Source organism: Calliopsis andreniformis, chromosome 6 (assembly GCF_051401765.1).
Source record: "Calliopsis andreniformis isolate RMS-2024a chromosome 6, iyCalAndr_principal, whole genome shotgun sequence".
Classification (NCBI taxonomy): domain Eukaryota; kingdom Metazoa; phylum Arthropoda; class Insecta; order Hymenoptera; family Andrenidae; genus Calliopsis; species Calliopsis andreniformis.
In genome coordinates, this window is record NC_135067.1 from 15689515 (window position 1) to 15710674 (window position 21160).

At 30.7% G+C, this 21160-nt stretch overlaps 4 protein-coding genes across 10 annotated transcripts; 2 read left to right on the plus strand and 2 right to left on the minus strand.

Moving 5' to 3' along the window:
- The first annotated feature begins 1784 nt into the window (after window positions 1-1784).
- On the plus strand, window positions 1785-7829 carry Cpsf1 (cleavage and polyadenylation specificity factor subunit 1). Of its 2 annotated transcripts, XM_076380526.1 has the most exons (20): window positions 1785-1953; window positions 2331-2545; window positions 2633-2940; window positions 3019-3269; window positions 3355-3536; window positions 3614-3898; window positions 3976-4149; window positions 4254-4391; window positions 4470-4619; window positions 4709-4870; window positions 4934-5169; window positions 5251-5461; window positions 5532-5698; window positions 5770-6013; window positions 6080-6265; window positions 6349-6597; window positions 6670-6999; window positions 7069-7342; window positions 7426-7555; window positions 7643-7829. In XM_076380526.1, the coding sequence occupies exons 1-20, from the start codon at window positions 1785-1787 to the stop codon at window positions 7827-7829; spliced, it is 4248 nt and encodes a 1415-aa protein (XP_076236641.1). The 2 variants fall into 2 exon arrangements, with proteins under 2 accessions (XP_076236641.1, XP_076236642.1); XM_076380527.1 differs by lacking the exons at window positions 7426-7555; window positions 7643-7829 and having other exon boundaries at window positions 6670-6990; window positions 7127-7328.
- Window positions 7830-8216: 387 nt separating this feature from the next.
- On the plus strand, window positions 8217-10112 carry LOC143180650 (dynein regulatory complex protein 8). Of its 2 annotated transcripts, XM_076380530.1 has the most exons (4): window positions 8217-8327; window positions 8751-8991; window positions 9098-9308; window positions 9416-9538. In XM_076380530.1, the coding sequence occupies exons 1-4, from the start codon at window positions 8222-8224 to the stop codon at window positions 9536-9538; spliced, it is 681 nt and encodes a 226-aa protein (XP_076236645.1). In that variant the 5' UTR covers window positions 8217-8221. The 2 variants fall into 2 exon arrangements, with proteins under 2 accessions (XP_076236645.1, XP_076236644.1); XM_076380529.1 differs by lacking the exons at window positions 8217-8327; window positions 9416-9538 and adding an exon at window positions 9972-10112 and having other exon boundaries at window positions 8334-8991.
- Window positions 9663-11472, minus strand: LOC143180649 (delta(3,5)-Delta(2,4)-dienoyl-CoA isomerase, mitochondrial). Its single transcript, XM_076380528.1, has 7 exons — window positions 11292-11472; window positions 10988-11138; window positions 10827-10915; window positions 10603-10730; window positions 10238-10518; window positions 9994-10120; window positions 9663-9911 (listed from the first exon to the last, which is right to left on the minus strand). Exons 1-7 carry the CDS (start codon window positions 11341-11343, stop codon window positions 9813-9815), a joined length of 927 nt encoding a protein of 308 aa, XP_076236643.1. The 5' UTR covers window positions 11344-11472; the 3' UTR covers window positions 9663-9812.
- A 2969-nt stretch (window positions 11473-14441) lies between these two features.
- LOC143180891 (uncharacterized) lies at window positions 14442-20822 on the minus strand. Of its 5 annotated transcripts, none has more exons than XR_013002200.1 (15): window positions 20198-20822; window positions 19899-20052; window positions 18667-19280; window positions 18408-18584; window positions 17972-18333; window positions 17626-17892; window positions 17196-17558; window positions 16873-17116; window positions 16590-16798; window positions 16378-16516; window positions 16044-16300; window positions 15812-15977; window positions 15557-15729; window positions 15370-15462; window positions 14449-14580 (listed from the first exon to the last, which is right to left on the minus strand). XR_013002200.1 is itself a non-coding variant. In XM_076380924.1 (15 exons), the coding sequence occupies exons 1-14, from the start codon at window positions 20699-20701 to the stop codon at window positions 15444-15446; spliced, it is 3648 nt and encodes a 1215-aa protein (XP_076237039.1). In that variant the 5' UTR covers window positions 20702-20822; the 3' UTR covers window positions 14449-14580; window positions 15417-15443. The 5 variants fall into 5 exon arrangements, 4 of the variants coding, with proteins under 4 accessions (XP_076237038.1, XP_076237037.1, XP_076237040.1 ...); XM_076380924.1 differs by having other exon boundaries at window positions 15417-15462; XM_076380923.1 differs by lacking the exon at window positions 15370-15462 and having other exon boundaries at window positions 14442-14580; window positions 15812-15893.
- Between the last annotated feature and the right edge of the window lie 338 nt (window positions 20823-21160).

Genomic DNA, 21160 nt, shown 5'->3' on the forward strand with positions numbered 1-21160 from the left:
ACCATCGAATGTGTATAACAATTATGGGCAGAAAAAAAGTATTAAAGGAAATACGTATTTTATTCATAACTGAATCGTTTAGTTGGTAAATGCAATGGTGATGTTTTTTCTTGGATTTATGAAAGATGTGTAATAGTAAAAATTAACTTAACTCAGGTACTAATTTTCTTATAAATCTTAATGTGCGTGTATGAGATATGAAGATATCAAAATAATAAGGTAATTACAAAGCATATTATGAGATTATATCTACTTCTTACTTTTAACATTAATTTTTTATATCCATTATTTAGTTACCATTCAGTACCTAGACAAGTATCAATAATATATTAATAATAATTAAAGTATAATAAACAAATCTATTTGGAAACGACCTATGATATTTTAAATTTACGTCACTTATCATCGAAGTGGCTCAATTATTCTTCATTTTTCCTATTTGTCCAATTAACTTCTGAAGGGAATCGAAAGCACATGTTCTCACTTTAAACTGCACGCATCGCCAAGCAACAAATAATTCCTGCATTAATAAAAGCTAAGCAATATTTCACGCAACTGTACTTCTAATTTCCAATATTGTGCAATGACGCTAGTTCGTAATCGCGATTCCTCCATTAATCATTTACAAACCATTGAACTTTTTGAAGTTAAAACCCGCTCTGTAGATTGATCTTTTCTTTCTCCTTGTCTCTCTCTCGCTTGCTTACGAAGGTCGACCAGTTTTAAATGCGGAACCACTGATCCATATAGGCGTCATTCGAAATATCAGGAGGCTGCTATACTTCCTGTAATTTACTGTTGGCGATCGTTGCTCACGATCGTCAACCAATAACACGTTCTCCAGAAACACAGTCTTTTCCTGTGGATGCAATAAAAACGTGTAATCTAGTGTAGGGTAGTTTATGTTGGCTACAGATAAGAAAAGCAAGGACAGACGTAGAAAATTTGTACACAATGCAGAGAAGACCGTCTCTGCGTGCGTATCATATGATACTTCTCTAATTATGTAGATTAGGATGAAGCACAGGTCAAATTTTATTAAATTATGACGTAAGACATAATTAATCGAGTGTCTCACGATCCCCTTTTAGAAAACTTGGCTTCAAAGTCTTTATTGTTGTACATTTAATCTTTTTACCATATTTTTAATCAAATCTCGTCCCCCTTCTTTTTGTTTAAACGCAGACAACTTTATATCACTGTACAACTTTGATATGTAATATTAATTTAGCTGTAAAATTGCGAAGAATTAGAATTGTCTAATTACAAACGTAATAAAAAATTATTTTTTAGAAAAAAAGCTCATATGAATTCATGTCTGAAAATAATTTATTAAGGAACTTGAGCTAATTAGAGAGCTTTAATAATTGGAATTATAGAAGTTTTGGATTTTCAGTAAACTTCGTCAACTATTTAGCTTCCTACATATTTTTTATCAATTTGTTATCAACTCGTCAGAATTTAATTTCGCTTCGGCATTATAATTTTAATTCCTACCACTCACCATTCGTAGCGCTGCACTCTTATTTTACTCCCAGCTGGTAACATTGAGTGTGACACAGAAATAGTAATGGGGAATTACACGATATGGTAAGCAAGAGGGCTCTCGTGTTCTCGAGTTTGTGATACAGAAAAGATTAAGTAGATGACAAATCTAGGCTACAAATGATCAATGACTATATCTTTGCCATCTGCGGTATTGTGTACGATACGTTTTAACTCATGATACGTTAACCTTTACGGAATATGATTTTAATTGTTAACAAGTAACGATAGAATTTACGATGTATTCAGTCTGTAAAAGTACTCATCCCGCTACGGGAGTAGAACATGCCATAACTTGTTACTTCTTTAATCGTTTGGAAAAATGTCTTGTTGTGGCAGGCGCAAATATTATTAGAGTATTCCGGTTAATACCGGACGTTGATATAACAAAAAGAGAAAAATATACTGGTATGTTTGATCATTTATTATCCAAATTACCTATTTTTCGAAGAATTGGTCAATGCCCGCCAAAATTTAATTCAAGTTAATTTAAATTAGTATGAACCTGTTGTACATTCCCCTTCTAAAGTATCTTGAATCTTATAAACATTTGAACACTATAATTTAGTATTAAATATTGTGTAAAATTACACACATGGTACAAATTATATGTACACTAAAGATAATACCACATCATTAACTTTCACAAAATAGAAGATACTACTTTTCTTTATTTCGTTATAGACTAATCAGCTGTTTGTATAACATTGATTAAAAGAATATTTGTTGAAGGATTATCAAACTGAGCAACATTTATTAAAATAGCAATGTTCTTCTTCCTATAGAATCTCGTCCACCAAAAATGAAATTAGAATGTTTAGCTCAATATACTTTACATGGAAATGTAATGTCAATGCAAGCAGTAACTCTTGTTGGGTCTCAGAGGGATTCTCTTCTGTTAAGCTTTAGAGATGCAAAATTATCAGTGGTAGAATATGACCAAGATATTCATGATCTTAGAACAGTATCTTTACATTATTTTGAAGAAGAAGAAATACGGGTAATTACACTTTAAATGAAGTGAATGTGTTTTACTTCTTATATTGTAAAAAGGATATTGTTAACACTTGATGCAATTCCCTTTTAGGATGGGTGGACAAATCATCATCATATACCTATAGTTAGGGTAGATCCTGAGGGGAGATGTGCAGTGATGCTAATATATGGTAGAAAATTAGTTGTATTGCCTTTTAAGAAGGATCCAAGTCTTGATGATGGAGATTTACTTGATAATGCCAAAATATCGTCAAATAAGACTCCTATATTGTCATCATATATGATAGTTCTAAAAAGTTTGGAAGAAAAAATGGACAATATAATAGATTTACAATTTCTGCATGGCTATTATGAACCAACATTACTGATATTGTATGAACCAGTAAGAACATTTTCAGGGTAAGCTTTATATATTTTCTATTTAATTTAGCTAGTAAAAATTCATTGATAAACAATTAATATAATACAAAATTATAGGCGTATTGCAGTTAGACAGGATACTTGTGCCATGGTCGCAATATCCCTAAATATTCAACAAAGAGTACATCCCATAATTTGGTCTGTATCAAATTTACCATTTGACTGCTATCAAGCAGTACCTGTGAAGAAACCACTTGGTGGAACATTAATTATGGCAGTCAATTCACTCATTTATTTAAATCAAAGTATCCCACCTTATGGAGTTTCTCTGAATAATCTAGCAGAAACGAGTACAAATTTTCCGCTAAGTTAGTATTGAATAATTAATAAATATTCCTTTTGAAGTGAAAACTTCTCCACAATTACACACTGCAATTACCTATGTGATTACAGAACCACAAGAAGGAGTGAAGATCAGTTTAGAAGGTTCTCAAGTAGCATTTATATCTTCAGATCGATTAGTAATTTCTTTAAAGAGTGGAGAGTTGTACGTATTGTCTTTGTTTGCTGATAGTATGCGTTCAGTAAGAGGTTTTCACTTTGACAAAGCTGCTGCAAGTGTTTTAACCTCATGTGTAAGTATACTTTATAGAAAAAAATACTCAACTTCTACATATGCAAAATACTTCTTACTACAAAATGTAATTCATAGGTATGTATGTGTGAAGATAATTACCTTTTCCTGGGTTCGCGTCTTGGTAATTCCCTTTTATTAAGATTTACGGAGAAGGAGTCAGAAAATGTGCAAAATCTGTATGAAAGTGAAATAACAATTGAAGAAAATGAAACTGAGGAAACACCAGCGAAAAAAGTGAAACAAGATTTCATAGGAGATTGGATGGCATCTGATGTATTAGATATAAAAGATCCAGAAGAGCTAGAAGTATATGGAAGTGAAACCCACACTTCTATTCAAATCACATCATACATATTTGAGGTATTTATGTGCAAATGTATCTGCTCATGGACAGATTTATTAAAAATAAAAATAATTACCTAACTAAACTATTGTAGGTATGTGATAGTTTATTAAATATTGGTCCATGTGGCAATATATCAATGGGTGAACCTGCTTTTTTATCAGAGGAATTTTCACACAGTCCAGATCCCGATGTTGAGCTCGTTACAACTTCTGGATATGGCAAAAATGGTGCACTCTGTGTGCTTCAACGTTCTATTCGTCCTCAGGTAAGTATTTCGAATCTTAATAAATTAACAGTCAATTACATTTTTTAATTTATCTGATATATTCTTACATCACCTAATAAAAATGCTATTGAATTATAAAACAGGTTGTAACGACGTTTGAATTACCAGGATGCGAAGATATGTGGACTGTCATTGGCACATTAAATAATGATGAACAAGTAAGACCAGAAGCAGAAGGATCCCACGCCTTTTTAATCTTAAGTCAAGAAGATTCAACAATGGTATTATGCAGTTTGCATAAATTAAATTTTCCTATATTTAAATGTAATATGTATCATTTAACAATGTAATGTTTCCAGATATTACAAACTGGCCAGGAAATTAATGAAGTGGATCAAAGTGGATTTAGTACACAGGGAAGTACGGTTTATGCTGGAAATCTTGGTGCAAATAGATACATAGTACAAGTTACACAAATGGGTGTACGACTTCTGCAAGGAATTGAACAGGTACATATAATATTCGCATGATAATTAATAATTCATGTATTAATCTATGAAAATAATTATAGATATATTTTTACATATCCTAATTATAGATCCAGCACATGCCTATAGATCTAGGATGTCCAATTGTACACGCAAGTTGTGCAGATCCCTATGTAACACTACTTTCTGAAGATGGACAAGTCATGTTACTGACTCTTAGAGAAGGACGTGGAACTGCGAAATTACACGCTCAAACAGCTAATTTACTGTTTGTAAGTTAATCATTTTATAAAATACCTTAATCTTTGCTATTCTGCTCATCATTCAAATTTTAGCGCCCTCAAATAGAAGCACTATGTGCTTACAGAGATGTTAGTGGAATATTCACTACACAATTACCTGAAAATATAGAAGATGAAGTACCTGAAGAAGAACATAACATAGAAGAACCACCAATCGTTGCCAATATCGATAATGAAGATGATCTTCTTTACGGCGATGCACCAGCTTTTCAAATGCCTGCATCAGCGCATAGTAAAGTGCCCGAAGGATCGTCTAAAAAGACTCCTTGGTAATTTAATTTTACCTATTTATTTAATACATGGATAAACGTATTTTTATATAATACGTATAATTATAATAATCTTTTTAGGTGGCAAAAACATTTACAAGAAATAAAACCGACATATTGGTTATTGGTATATAGAGATAGCGGAACGCTAGAAATCTATTCTCTTCCTGATTTACGATTATCTTACCTTATCCGCAATTTCGGATATGGACAATATGTTTTACATGACAGTATGGAATCTACCACATTACAAACAGCACCTGTTAATGAGATACCCAATCCTGAGATGCAGGTATTGTAAATCACTTTAAAAAATGTCAAATAATAAACCTATTTCTTATGTAAAAATATATTTATCCTAGGTACGCGAGATTTTAATGGTAGCGTTAGGTCATCATGGAAACAGACCAATGCTTTTAGTACGACTTGATTCAGAACTTCAAATTTATCAAACTTATAGATATCCCAAGGGTCATTTGAAATTAAGGTTCAAGAAGTTAGATCATGGTATAATACCAGGACAGTTAAGGTACTTCTTCTTCCAAAATTTGACATTTTTTATTTCATAACTATCATTCGTTTACTATTACTCATTTATAGGCCAAAACCAAAAGATGAAGACATGCCTGTAATGAATGAAACTCGGCATTGCATGATGCGATATTTTAGTAATATCGCAGGATACAATGGAGTATTTATCTGCAGTGATTATCCTCACTGGATATTTCTTACAGGACGTGGTGAATTGCGTACCCATCCGATGGGTATCGACGGTCCTGTTACCTCCTTTGCACCTTTTAATAATATAAATTGTCCACAAGGTTTTCTTTATTTCAACAGAAAGGTATCGTCGTATAACAAATTACTATAAGTAAGAATATAAATGTATATCTTCTATTTTACTTTTCAGGAAGAATTAAGGATATGTGTATTACCAACTCATTTATCATATGACGCTCCATGGCCTGTTAGGAAGGTACCATTACGATGTACACCTCATTTTGTTACATACCATCTTGAAAGTAAAACGTATTGTGTGATAACGAGTATAGCTGAACCACTTAAAAGTTATTATAGATTTAACGGCGAAGATAAGGTATGAATACTTAAAAGTTAAAAGCTTTATATAACACTTCTGAGTAACAGAAATTCTCCTTATCCTTTCCTTTTCTTATTTAGGAATTCACAGAAGAAGAACGATCTGATAGGTTTATATACCCTTCCCAAGAACAATTTTCAATAGTATTATTTTCGCCCGTTTCTTGGGAAACTATTCCCAACACTAAAATTGAACTTGATCAGTGGGAACATGTTACTTGCCTAAAAAATGTTTCGTTAGCTTACGAAGGAACACGATCTGGTTTAAAAGGTTACATAGTATTGGGAACAAATTATAATTATGGTGAAGATATTACAAGCAGAGGAAGGGTAAACCTCAAAATTAATATATCTTAGTCACTATATTTATGTGACTAGAATATGAATTTTTCATTCTTCCAGATACTTATATTTGACATAATTGAAGTTGTACCTGAACCTGGACAACCATTGACGAAGAATAGATTCAAACAGATTTATGCAAAAGAACAAAAAGGTCCGATTACTGCCATCACACAAGTATCAGGATTTCTAGTTTCAGCAGTTGGACAGAAGATATATATTTGGCAACTAAAGGACAATGATCTTGTTGGAGTTGCTTTTATAGACACGCAAATTTATATCCATCAAATGTTAAGCATTAAAAGCCTAATTTTAATAGCGGATGTATATAAATCAATTAGTTTATTAAGATTTCAAGAAGAATACAGAACATTGTCACTTGTTAGTAGGGTAAGTAAAAATTAATTCCTAACTATGTTTTCTATAATATCAGATTTTTCAAAAGAACATTTTTTACAGGATTTTAGACCAGCTGAAGTATACACTATTGAATACTTAATTGATAATACTAATTTAGGATTTCTTGTGGCTGATGGTGAAAGTAATATTGCGTTATTTATGTATCAGCCAGAATCAAGAGAAAGTCTTGGGGGACAGAAATTAATTAGGAAAGCTGATTTTCATTTAGGACAGAAAGCAAATACATTCTTTAGAATAAAATGCAGAGTTTCAGACCCTGCAAATGACAAAAAACACTTTTCTGGTGCAGATAAGCGCCACGTTACTATGTATGGTGAGTTGAATTTAAAAATTTAGGAAAAAAATATAAATCTTAATTAAATATTTGAGTAACATGTTAATCTTGACTTTTGTTAGCAACCCTTGATGGCAGTCTGGGTTATATTTTACCTGTGCCAGAAAAAACGTACAGAAGATTACTTATGTTACAAAATGTTTTGGTAACTCATATTTGTCATATCGCTGGACTGAATCCCAAGGCATACCGGTAATTATCTTTATTTAAAATCATGTACTGAAATTGGAACTTAAAGTTAGGAATATCCTTTGTGATTATAACTAATATTTTTTTCAGTACTTACAAAAGTTATGTTCGAACTCAAGGTAATCCTGCAAGGGGTATAATTGATGGCGATCTAGTTTGGCGCTATCTTTATTTACCTAATAATGAAAAAATAGACGTAGCGAAAAAAATTGGAACGCGTGTACAAGAAATTATAGAAGATCTCACCGAGATAGATCGACTAACTGCTCATTTCTAAGACGCTGCCTTTTTTGTCATTCCACGCAACAAACATCTTAATGAAAGAGAGTATTTTTTCTATTTCAAATAAAAAAGTAATTGCTCATATTTTTTGCACCCGATGTATATACATTTAATCATGGCAACGATAGTATTTTTCTCAAAACTCTTGTGAAAGCTCTGAAGTGTGCATATATAAACCAGTGTATGGTGTGATGTGAGTCTAAATGAATTATGTACAAATTAAAAGTTTATTGTCGATTTTTTATCTCGCTAAATTCATAAGTCATTATCCATCATAAAAGCGTATGCAATATAAAATAAACATCTGTAAAAACTAATAATATTTTAAGTACTTCTTAGAACTGTATGAACATATAAATAGGAACATTAGTAAAAAATTACATCAAAATGCAGTCGACAACAAGTATTCGAAACGCCACTCAAGCACCAAGTCGGGCATCTATAAGACAAAGCATTGCTAATCGGCGATTAAGTAAACGAGAAAGTATACGAAGTACGTATTAATCTGTGTTTATATACACAGAATATTGCAGATTGTTAATGTTGTATCCAAAGTAAAAAACTAAGTTACTATAAAAGAAAAATATTTCACCATCAATGTTTTGATTTCGACATCATATTGATCAAACAATCACAAACCACGTACAATCAAGTAGTTAACTTGAGTGTAATATAATTGTTACATATAAACATAAAAAATTAGCAGTAAGTAAAATGTTTTCAAATACGTTGAGATTGCTGACACAATGTAATCAAACTAAAATAACATATTCTACTTAATTATTTAATATTATGTACCTACCATCTATTTTATACTGTTCTTCTTTTTGTACATATTTTGTAACTTTAAATTATACATTTTTATAAAAATATCCGTTTTATGTATTCGTACTTCTTTGGATTTTCTTCTATACAGTGTCTATTATGGAAACATCGTTGCTAGATAAGAGACTCTGCGAAGCATTTGATGTATTTGATAACGCGAAAACCGGTGAAATAGATGTTAGAGACTTAGGAACTATTATTAGAGCATTAGGATGTGTTGTTACTGAGGCGGAATTACAGGAGATACAAGTTCAAGTAGAAGATGTGGCCAATAACTGTGTACCTTTAAGCAGATTCGTAGAGTATATGAGTAAAGCTATTAATGAACGCAAGTTAGTTATTTACAAACTTAGCTTTACCAAACACATAATAAATAAGTAATTTATTTTCTTTTACATTTATGACCTTAACTAAAATTATGTTACATTCATCATTTAGATATAAACCAGCTGAACCAGAAGATTTGTTAGAAGCATTTCAACTATTTGATCCTGAAAATCGAGGGTATATTATGCGCGATGATCTGGAAAAGGCAATGATGGAAATTGGAGAACCATTTTCGAAAGAAGAAATAGCTGATATGATGGCCATTGCATGTGATCCAGAAACAAAAAAGATCAATTATGAACATTACATTAATTTGCTAATTGTATGTATCAAATATTTCTTAAGTTCATTCATTTTTTTTCTGTATAAGAGTTATTAGAATTGAAATGTCTAAATATCGAACATAGAAAGTTCAAGTATCATTTGTAGGTAAAAATACCTGATGAATTCAATGTCTACTCTATCCTTGATGAAATGGAACGTGCAAGATTAGAAGCTATGCCTAAAAAACGTAGATTGGAAAGCCTTCTTATGTCTTTTCCAGATGTTTAACTTGAAGAATATAGTTTTACAATTATTCGAAGTAACATTGCTTAGTAAAGGAAGTACAGTTAGGAAAAGATTTGTTAGTACCAAAATAAGATTAAAGTTTTTTCATGCGTTTTATATATATATATATTTTCTTTTATAAACAAAATACTTTGTAGAAACATATACCTCATTTATATTAGTACGATTCGTATAAAAATATTTATATAAAATTTAATATAAAAATCGTTATTATATACACATGCTTTGCATATGTTACATGTATATTAATATACATTTACAATTTTGAAAAAACTGGAGTCCCAGTTTTAGCAGCTTGTGACATTGCAGCATTTATAAAGTCCTCACTTTGAAGCATAATTTTATTATGCATTGCCTATTAACATGGTTTAAGCAATATACATATATTTGCATAATATTAATTTTATCATTATAGGTGGAATAATATTAAAACTTACAATGTGTTCAAGACCTTCCTGAACAGAATGATCTCTTGAGTAATTTAAACTTAATTTAGAGCCCTGTACTGCAACTGGACTTTTACTTGCTATGTTTTCAGCAAGTTCTATCGAGCCTTTCAATAAGCTGAAAAGAATGGCACATACTTGTAATTTTACACATGATACCCAAAAGTATTAATAAACATGATTACATTATCTTGTCATGTGTTACTTATATAAAATACATATAAAAGTTTCCTACCTTGCTTGATCATCAAATAAACAGCTAACAAAACCATGCTGCAATGCCTCAGAAGCACTAAATTTTCTTGCAGTATACACAAGTTCCCTGACTAAACTATCAGAGCCTATAATTTTAGGAAATCTTTGTAAAGTACCTACATCAGCAGCCATACCAAAATCAACTTCTTTTATTTGGAACCATGCATCTGAAGAACAATAACGAATGTCAGCTGCAGATGTCATATCTACACCAGCACCAACACAAGCACCGTGTATGGCTGCAATTACAGGTTTTGGACACTGAAAGATAATTTTGCATAAACAAGTTAATTGTTAAAATATTTAATATAATCATATAAAAAATGAATATGATTAATGAATAACTTTTTCTATTGCAGTAAAACTGTCTTGGTATTCTCTTATTTTCTGTTCCAAAATTCTGCATTTCCGTGCAACATCTTCTTGTTCTGCTAAATGGGGTGCTAGTTGCAACATATTTTGAACATCAATACCTGTAAAGTTTATTTTATATTACTTACAATTGATTAATGTTTTACTGAACAACATATTTGTGCATAAAATGAAAAGAGAAAAAGAAAAGAATATACCTGCACAAAATGTTTTACCACTGCCTAAAAGAATAATGACTCTGCAATCTGATTCTGTTGCTAACTCATTAAAACAATTCGTAATTTCTCTATATGGGTATGAAACAAATAATATCAAATTTCAATAATAATATTAATTATTATTTAGCAGATATACATACTTCCACATACTATCACTGAGAGCATTAAGTTTCTGAGGTCTATTTAATTGTACCATATAAAGAAACTGCTTGGGAGATGATACAGCTAATGTTTTGTATTTTTCGGAAATTTTATCTGCAGCAGAACTCATTTTGCTAATATATTGTGTTTCTGAAAAGTACAACTATTATTTAGTAAGCTTCTTAATTAAACTGAAAATTTGTATATGCGGAATTTAAATATCGATTAATGATCCAAAACATATTAATGTCATAAATATAACAAGAAAGCAGAATATATGTATTATATATGCAAATTGCTTACGTGATTTGAATAAGTTCGTTAACAAATGACGTCTGACTACATTTAACGCCATATTGTTGAGACAAAAATGCAATTTATAAAATACGACTGTAAGACTAATAAATCTTTATACTTTGCGAAATATATGTGTACTTCACACACGAATGGAATCGACTAAGTATCGAACATCAAATAACTAGATTATACTTCGTTGCTTAATAATAAAGATATTTTGTCCAAAAAGTATTTATATAACACAATCTGTGTTTTGACAATTGTGATGTTAGTTAAATTGTTATATCAATTTTTATCATATATATTACATTGACTTTTTATTTTTTACTATGATACTGATATGTTAGTATTTACTATTAACTATGTAACCTAAATATTTTTATCCAACTGGTGCCCAACCCAAACGATAGATAGTAATTACAGGAGATTAAGTTTAAGAGTGAACAAATGCTTAGGTTATTGTTCTTTCATGATTTATTATATCCCTGTCAAATATGTCAGGATGTTTTACAACCGTGATTACTATTTCATTTTACATCTTGAACAACACGTATATGATCAGAACAAATCGTGTACAGTCTGAAAATTATTATACAAAATCATTAACAATCAAGATCGAACATATTGCGTTCATCACTAGGCATCGCAGATAGAAAAATATATATCGCGTTTTCTATGCCGTATGAACATAATATTCGTATAGGCGTTCGCTCTAAAACATTTTAGAGGAATCTTATAGTATATTACATCGAATATCCAGTATAATTTTTTTAATTAACAAGAAAGAGCCTAATCATAGTTTGAATTGAAATGAGTAGAAGATACAAATATCTAGTTATAAATATCACGCATATGAATGACTTGCTGTCGTATACAAGTGTGAAATTTGGAACTATCAGTTGCAAAAGAAAATATTTTTATTATTATAATAATATCATTTCATCAAATTTTCGATTATTTACAAGTTTCTGAAAATGTTTTTCTTTTTATGTTTTATTAAAATTGTATGGAATTGAGAGATTACTGACAATACAAACCAATCATCAGTTAAATAATAAGCAATATTCGTAAAATATTTTCACTTTTGCAATTGTAAAGCGGAACAATAGACAAGCGATTATTATCGTCAATTTCTTCTAAGCGATAATATAGCAATAGTTTTGAAATCACAATAATCTTCACAATGGAAGCCCATTTTTATTTGAAGAAAAAACGTGAAATGAATATTCATTTCAAAGAAAGGTGCAATAACACTATAAGTATGCATCATTATGAATCATTTTTAACATGACATTAAAAATTTGTAATATATAAACATATTCTATAATGTGAAACTTATTTTACACCATTCGCGAGAAAATTATTCGTACATGAAAAAATTATCGTTCATGATATTGAAATAAAATTTATGCTAAATTGTAAATCCACTAATCATATCATTTATAAATTACTTAACTTACTATGATCGAGTGGAAAAGTGGGATTTGGAAAACTAAATTAAAGAAACTTTATACTTAGCACCTTCTTAGGTTCTTTAAAACAAAACATACAGGAAGCGATTTGCATGTTCATAATAATAATAATAATAATAATAATCATAATAATAATAATATGTAGAACACATAATTTTTTTCAATAATGAAGTTCCTTTTGAAAGAACCTTTGAATAAAGTACAGTATTACATTTCATTGATTGATACCTTTACCTTTTATAAGTATCAGATGATATAATTCTTTTTTACTGCATAATTTTTGATAAAATGATATGCAATTTTTATGTATAGTGAAAAATTCAGCAATTTCCGAAATATTTGAGTATATATGTACTAATATTTTTTGGAGATTTATTAATATGTAAAATAGAAAATGAAATATGATATAAAACATTATGCAGTAAAAAATGTACATAATACAGTTCATCAGGATAAGATGAACACAAAAATAATCGAGCTGTCTGAATCTTATACAGTTCTAAGAGGTCAATAAATTTATAATAGAGCAACAAACAGTACAACCAAACTATATAAACCTCTGAACAAGTGCGTATTAAAATTTCTTCTTCAGACAATGTTGTAATCATATAGTAATGAGTTTAATATTGTTCCTATATTATACGATTGATATCAATGCATTAATCGCGTTAAGCTTTATTAAGCGAATATGCAACGATGCCATAATCGATTCAAAAACTTTCCTAGTATTTACACAATTCATGAGAAACGTAAAGATGTACAATTAAATTGGTCAATAATAAAATATAATATTTTAATATCTGCTAACATCTTAAAGCATAATATGATCACAATAATTATTAAATTATTGGAAGTAATTACATTTATACGTTTCAAGAGCAAATAGAGCTGTTCCTTTGTATACATTATGCTGAAATACAGACATTTTCATATACAAATTTAATGACATATGGAAACCCTTCTTAGTTTGTCATCAAGCAACATGTATACCTTTGTTTATTACAAACTAGTAAATTTCTGGTACTATTATTGATACACATCAACTTCAATAGTATGTAAAGCAACAAGTAAGTTTTGATTGCAGAAAATTAGAGAGCATGCAATACTGTAAAAAATTGCATTTAGAAATCGTTGTAAATGATTAATGTAACTACATCGAAAAATAAATATAAAGGTATTAGTGACTCTATATTTCTATATAATTGGTCCAATCACAATTAAACCAATTACACATACCATTTTGTGTATTTAGTATTCATTAACTTTAGGCCTTAAGATTGGAACTATAATCGATCCTTTCGTTACCACAAATTTTAGAGAGTGTTGACGTTTTTTTTTCTTTTAAATACACAGCATACAATATAAAACACAACATATTCTAATATGTAGTATTAGAATTTATACTGTGAAACATAAGAATCTAAAGTATGAGAACACAGAATTATTAATATTACGAATATTTCAACTTAAAATTAAAAACTGACAGCCATGGATAGATGGATCTATAGTTTCTTAATTTTAAAAGTTGCAAAAAATAGAATCTTTTAATATAGAAAAGATCTTTTAACATTCTTCTCCATTCAATACAATTTTAAATGTATAGAACTATTTATAGAGCGATTCTGTAAGAACTGATTTCGTTATTTTTTATATACATTAATTACTATAGTTTGAATTCTTATAATTAGATTCATTTATATACCATTACTAGCAGGATCTAATAAAGAGTAGTTTCATCTGCAGATATAGTCAACTCTTCATCACTCCAATCGCTAACTCCAAATCCTGATGATCCATGGAAGCTGCGTGATCTTGCAACGTGACTAAAAACAAAACAAACAATATTTGTGTTAAGTAATACTATATGAAGAAAAAACCACTTACTAAATCACATTTATTGCAATATTGTAAACTGTTAAAAGCTTCGTATGTAACTAGAATAAAAAAGATTGACTCAACAATGACTTAGGATTGACTCGCGATTGAGTCAATAATGACTCTAGATTATTTTCTATAATCTTATGCAATTAACTATGAATTTTTAAATGAGATCTTAGGAACTGTGCAATGATAAACATGTTTATGATTATTACATTTAATTCTTTCTGAAATCATGCAAAACAAACCAAAATAATAAACAAGGCTTCAAAAATTAATGTAGCCGTATATCACATTAATAAGCCACAACAAACTAGCCTGTGGTTTCTGCACACTTATTATACAGAAATATGTGTGTATACTTAATTTCATCCTTTAATTATTTCATTTACAAGTAACATTTCTTTAATAAAAATAAAAAAATGTTCTGTAGCTAAACTGGCTAAAAAACAATTCATTTAAAAATTATGCCAAAAAGTGAGAAATGAATAATATGGATTTTATTTATGTGACACAAATAAAATCAATCACGTATAGTGTAGAGAAAATAATATACTTCATATAATGTTTTATATGAGATAATATCCATAGTATTCACGAATTAATAGTGCATTATAATAGGCAATAGATTAATATAAACAACAAATAAAATTAAAAAGCAGCATTATTGCAATATGATTTTCTCAAGAGGCCAGACCTAGCAACAACATGAAAAGTTACGTTCTTTAATGTACCTCTTAAAAAAATCTACATCGCAAAATCAAACAAGTCTTTTCCGTACCACTTGCTTGTACCGACGGTCATTAGATTATCGATCGCTATCGGTCCTACCAACATAATGAAATAATTACTTTTTATATTAAAAGTACCTAAATACTTTTGTATTATTTCCTCAGTTAGTAAACATGGGCAAAAACATACCTCGGAGAAAGATTTGTATTTGCATTTTTCTTTGCTAAACCCGCTTTTCTCTTTCCTTCCATTGCTGCTTTCATGGGATCATAACTTTTACGCCGTTTCCAATTTTGCATTTCGATTTCTCTTGCATTAGGTGTTGCAGATTTCTTCGTTTCCTTTGGCTTAATTTTAGGACCCTAAAATAAAAAACTTGTCTAGAAATGTCTTTAAAGCATTCCTCGTATGAGATACATGGTTTAAATAGAAAAAGATATGTACAGTATTCGAGGTCCTGTTTGATCGCATACTAAAACGTCCAGAATCAGTCCTGCTAATACTCGTAACAGATTCAGATCTTCCCCTGTTGTCATGTGTAGTTGATTTATTTTTATTTACATTTATTGGTAGTTTTGTTGGTTGTAAGTCTAATCTTGCTCTACGTAAACTATAAATAAATTGTTAGAATACAAGTTATCATAACACTTCCTAAGTTAAATATTATGAATTTTACCTAAACGCTCTGTTATATTTAGTATTTGAAATAGCACTCTGTGTATTAGGCTGACGATCATCACTACTCTCTGTATCGCTAGGTTGATGTAATGTCTTTGAGATATTTTTATGTAGACTATGACTAGTGTCTTCGTCGCTTTCGTTATCTGAATCCATTAAAGGTGAACGACAGACTGTAATGCGGGCTGTCATAGCTGACACAACATTTTGTGTTGTTTGTAAATAATATGACGTTTCCCCGTCACTGTCGCTTTCCTACATATTAAAAAAATTATTATTTATTTATAAGAAAGTTACACTTTCTTTTAGAAATGGCATATGTATGTATCTACCAATTGAGGACTACACGGTGGAGGTACTTGATTGTCATTCTGAGCAAAATCTAATTCGTTGTCAGACCATTCATTAGCTAATGACAGTGCACCACCAGTACCATGAAAACTGGCTGACCGTAACACAGAATTATCTTGACTGAAAAAATATTCAAAGATTACAATTATGAATGATAAATGATTTTAAAGATGTTTCGTAAATTCATACTCACTTTCCCGAACTATCTTCCGTACTGTGATGTTTTTTCGAATTATCTACTAATTTCTTTCTGCCTTCGGCAGCTGCTTTCATTGGATCATAACTCTTCCTTCTCTTCCAATTCTGAAATTCTACCTCCTTTGATGTTAATGTTGAATTACTTCTACCAGATTTTTGATCTTTAGTTACTTTTTGATTCAGCTGCTGTGCAGTAGAAGTATGCTAAAAATATCATAATATTGGAATAAATTACGACATATGTGCATCACAAAAAATGGTGTATTAAAGATGCATACATGAGATGATTTTGGTACTCTCATACTAATTCTAGTACTATCTGTCCTTGATATAGATACAGCTCTAGGTTTGATGGGTTCTGCTTTTTTCAGAGGTTCCTTGTTATGCGTGTTCGCGCTACTTATACGACTTCGATGGTAACTTTGTTGTTTATTTACAGATGTTGTTTTTACTTCACTCTGAGCTCTTCTACGTCTTTCCTCAGGAGTTGTATTTGGAGTTGTATCAGACTCACAGTTTAATCTGTGTGACAAAAAATTTTGAATAGATTATTCACGATTTCACCTATTACATCAATTATATTGTATCTTTATGGAAGTACCTTGCTCTTCTTATGCTAAAAGCTCGATTTAATTTAATTCCAGAAGATATCGAAGCTAACGAAGATTTGATTTGTTGTTCACCAGTCTCACTGCTACTGTCAGAAGCAGCAAGACATCTTCCTCCCGAAGATGTTCTTTCGATGTCACTACTATTAAAACTACTGCGTCGAGACGATTGGTTTTGTGACTTTATGTTTCTAATATTCGCATTACTACATGATCTTTGGATACTCAGATTACGTTGTAGATTTGGACTATTTTGAAGAACGTTGTTCGTTTTTGTCAGAGGTTCTTTGTTATTAAAGCTGACGCTTGCTTCGTGGTAACTTGCAGTACTATTAGACTTCCTTAGCATGTACGGACTTCAAGAAGGAAATTTTTTAATATTGTGTACACATAGTATTTTTGGCTGTTATTTGACATGCATACCTGTTTTCAACACACGTGAAGTACCCAATGTTTTTAGCTTGTGGAGTAGATTTTGCCAAGTGCTTAGTCCTTTCTAAGACTGGCGAATTAAGAATTTGTGTAACTGTTCTACGAGTTACGATTGGACTGTTAGTTAATTTTGGTGTAGAAGGCCTTAAACGACTTAAAACAGGGCTATTCGTATATTTAGATTCATCGTCTTGGTAATATTTCACGCTACTTCTCCTGGACGTATTAGATTCAGTTGTATCAGATGTATATTCTCTCCTGTATAGTGAGGGATTAAAAATAGTATTTGTGCATAATTTACAATGATCAATTTCGTGTATAAAAATTATTTTTCTACCTGTCCAAGGAGCTACTTCGTCTTCCTAAATGAAGGGAAGCAAAATCTTTGGACGGACTACTTAATTCTGCACTCGCATCTTCAGTCTTTGATTTGTTTGAGCTCAAATATTTGCGAATACTTCTTCTACTTTCACTGGTATTAATCCTTCTAAAAAGAGATTCAGATAAGCTTCCCCGCCGTGCTAAAGTACCATGTACCGGCGTTCTTTGTGAACTATGTGGAGGTGTGTTATAACTGTTGCTGGTATCGTCGTCTGATTCACCGCCAGAATCAATGAGTATTTGTTGATTTGAAATCAAGCCACTTCTTTCTTTTATTCGCAAATACGATTCTGCATCTAAACTGCTATCACTTTGTTCCTATAAAGTTTTATTGATGAATAAGTTTAACCTGCATGCATAGTAATATTGTATCAATTACGTGTACTTCCTACATTGCGACCGCGAGCCAATCTTTGAGATCTAGTATGAATAGGAGACGGTATCTTGGAAGGACTTAGTGGAGGAGTACGACCAGTTGGTCCACCAATTGCTGGTGGCAGAGAGTTGTGTTCCGCTACTTGATTAGCCCACTCTGATATCCATGTGTTGTTGTCCCTTGAAACACTCATCTTTGAAAGAAAAATATTGTAATAATTAATACAAGAGACTATCGTGTGCTAATAATAAAAATTTAAGGCATATTAAATTTACCTTAAAGCTATGAATACATGTTTCGTTACTTTCATCTTCAGTCAAAACACCAACACTGAATACTTTATCAATGTCCATTCTTGCTTTTTCTTCGTCAGTATAATCTTTGTGTATGGTATATGTTCCTGCTTCACTAATTGCACCATCTGATCCTCCATCAACATTACTTACATTGAAAGTGTCTATATCTGTATCAGCTGGTTCATCTGGATTTACTTCCACTGTATAACTAACACTAGATAAATTGCGTTCCTTCATACTAACATTTTTATTTCTAATATAATTAATGTTAGAGACTTTTTCATCTTCATAATCGTCTTCACGATCTATATTTTTTGTATACAATTTTTCACTGTTATTATCATCATAATTGTTTGCTTGAATTCTACTTAAATCGTTTATGGTAGCAGACTTTTGAGGTACCCAATATGGTGAGACATTTGTTTTTTCTGTGTAACTGAGTTCCAAAGATAGATTTTTATGAGGAAGTTTGTTCTGGTTTGTTTGTTCGAAAGATTTAGTTCTTATATCATGCTTGTTCTGAAAATTTGATACTTTCACTGCAGAATCAGATCTTGTTGCAATTTGAGATGATTTTGAAAATACTTTTGAACCTAAAAAGAAATCAATCAACACAATCATGAAAATGTAAAACACAATAATGAAATAGAACAATAGAAACATAACAATGAAATGAATAGTAATTGTAAATAACATGTAAATGTTAGTGAGAAATTTGAATATTAATAACCATAACTTTCCAATCCAATTTAACTTAAAGGTATAATGTCAATGCCATATTAAAATCATTGATGTCAACAGCCTACATACTGTGAGCATATCGAAGTACTTGAGAAGAATATTAAAAAGCATAGTAAAGATGACTTCATCATGACTCATACATTACAGATATAGTCTTCCATTATATTAAAATGGCTCTTCAGAAGGAACTGTTCTTCAGTGATTACAAAAATATCAAGCATTATTTCAAACAATTCAAGTTAAACATATGTTCATTAGATAAAATTATTAAATCATGCTACAAGTTAGAGTGCCATATTAGTAGATGTTTAAAAAATGTAAATATCAATTTTATACAAAAAATTAATGTTATTTTGGTAAAAATTTATTAATCATGTGTGTTGCATCTCATGCTAAAAGATGAAATATTTTAACTAAATCATCTACAATTTAATAAAAAGAATATTTCATAATTAAGTTATTCAAATTACCTAGCTGCTTGAGTTTTTCTGACAACTGATCTGTTTTTCTTTTTGTATCATCTTCGCTACTAAAATACCCCTCAGAATGAGTACTAGAAACTTTTTGCTTTTGAGCTAAATTAGAAGAAAATGAACTGCCAGATTTCTTGGAATTCATTTCTACCTGAAATATTAAATACAATCTCAGTCACATATTTTTTAAAGTCCATGTTATTTTTTAGCATGCCATACTTAAATTTATATTACTTATATAGTAATATTAACAGTTAATTTTACATTTATTAATTCAAGTACACAACAGTGTATACCTTAGATGCAGATAGATTTCGTTTATGCCTGGCATTATATCTTTCAAATAAATTGTGATACCTAGTTGTGTCAACTTCTTTATTACCAAAATCAATTGTAAAAGCTAGTGGAGCTTGAGACGCATAGCCATCAGATTTTTCTGTTTTTACCTCTGACCATTGGGTGTTACAGTCATTCTTTAAAACATTCTTAACATCCGACGATTCCTCCTCTTTTTCTTCACTCTCGATATCTTCTTCTCGCTTGTCATCATTCGATATTCTATTATCATTTAAATCCTCGACGTAAACGTCAGGATCTCCAAGTTCCCTGTATATAACGGTACGCTCGCATGTTTCGCTGTCGATCGTTCTGTTTCCAAAGGATGAAAACGAATTCTCGAGATCTCGAATAGTATCATCGTCATTTCGAATGCCATTGTTAAATTCCATCGAATTGCTAGCCGAAATTTCAGTGTCAACCTCTTTGGATGTATCCTTTCCTACTTCCATATTCACAGCCATTGAACATTCTAATTTTAAACATCCGTAATTAGAATGCTCACATTCTCTACGACACTACTATCTATTACAATTAATTTGTAAATGCCACTCCTATAATTACATCTCACTTCTTGACCGTAACGTCATACAAAATCCAATATAGTACAAAATTTCTCTGACACATCGACACAGGCGCGTCTAGCGTACGCCATTGACGGTAAAAAGTGTCAACATTCATGGCTGCCAATACATGAAAGAGAATATTCCTAACTCGAGAGCCGTTACACCTGGTAAATTAACACTGAAGTAAAAAAAATTAAAATTTATTAATTGTGTAAAGGGAAAGAAATGTTACACATTAAATATCGTATTATTTGGTAGATCGCTGATTATTGTATAGAATAATTGAGTATAGTAAATCATAAAACGAATTTTAAAACTAGGTTGATGAAATCGAATGCCGTGCTATACGCCACTGTG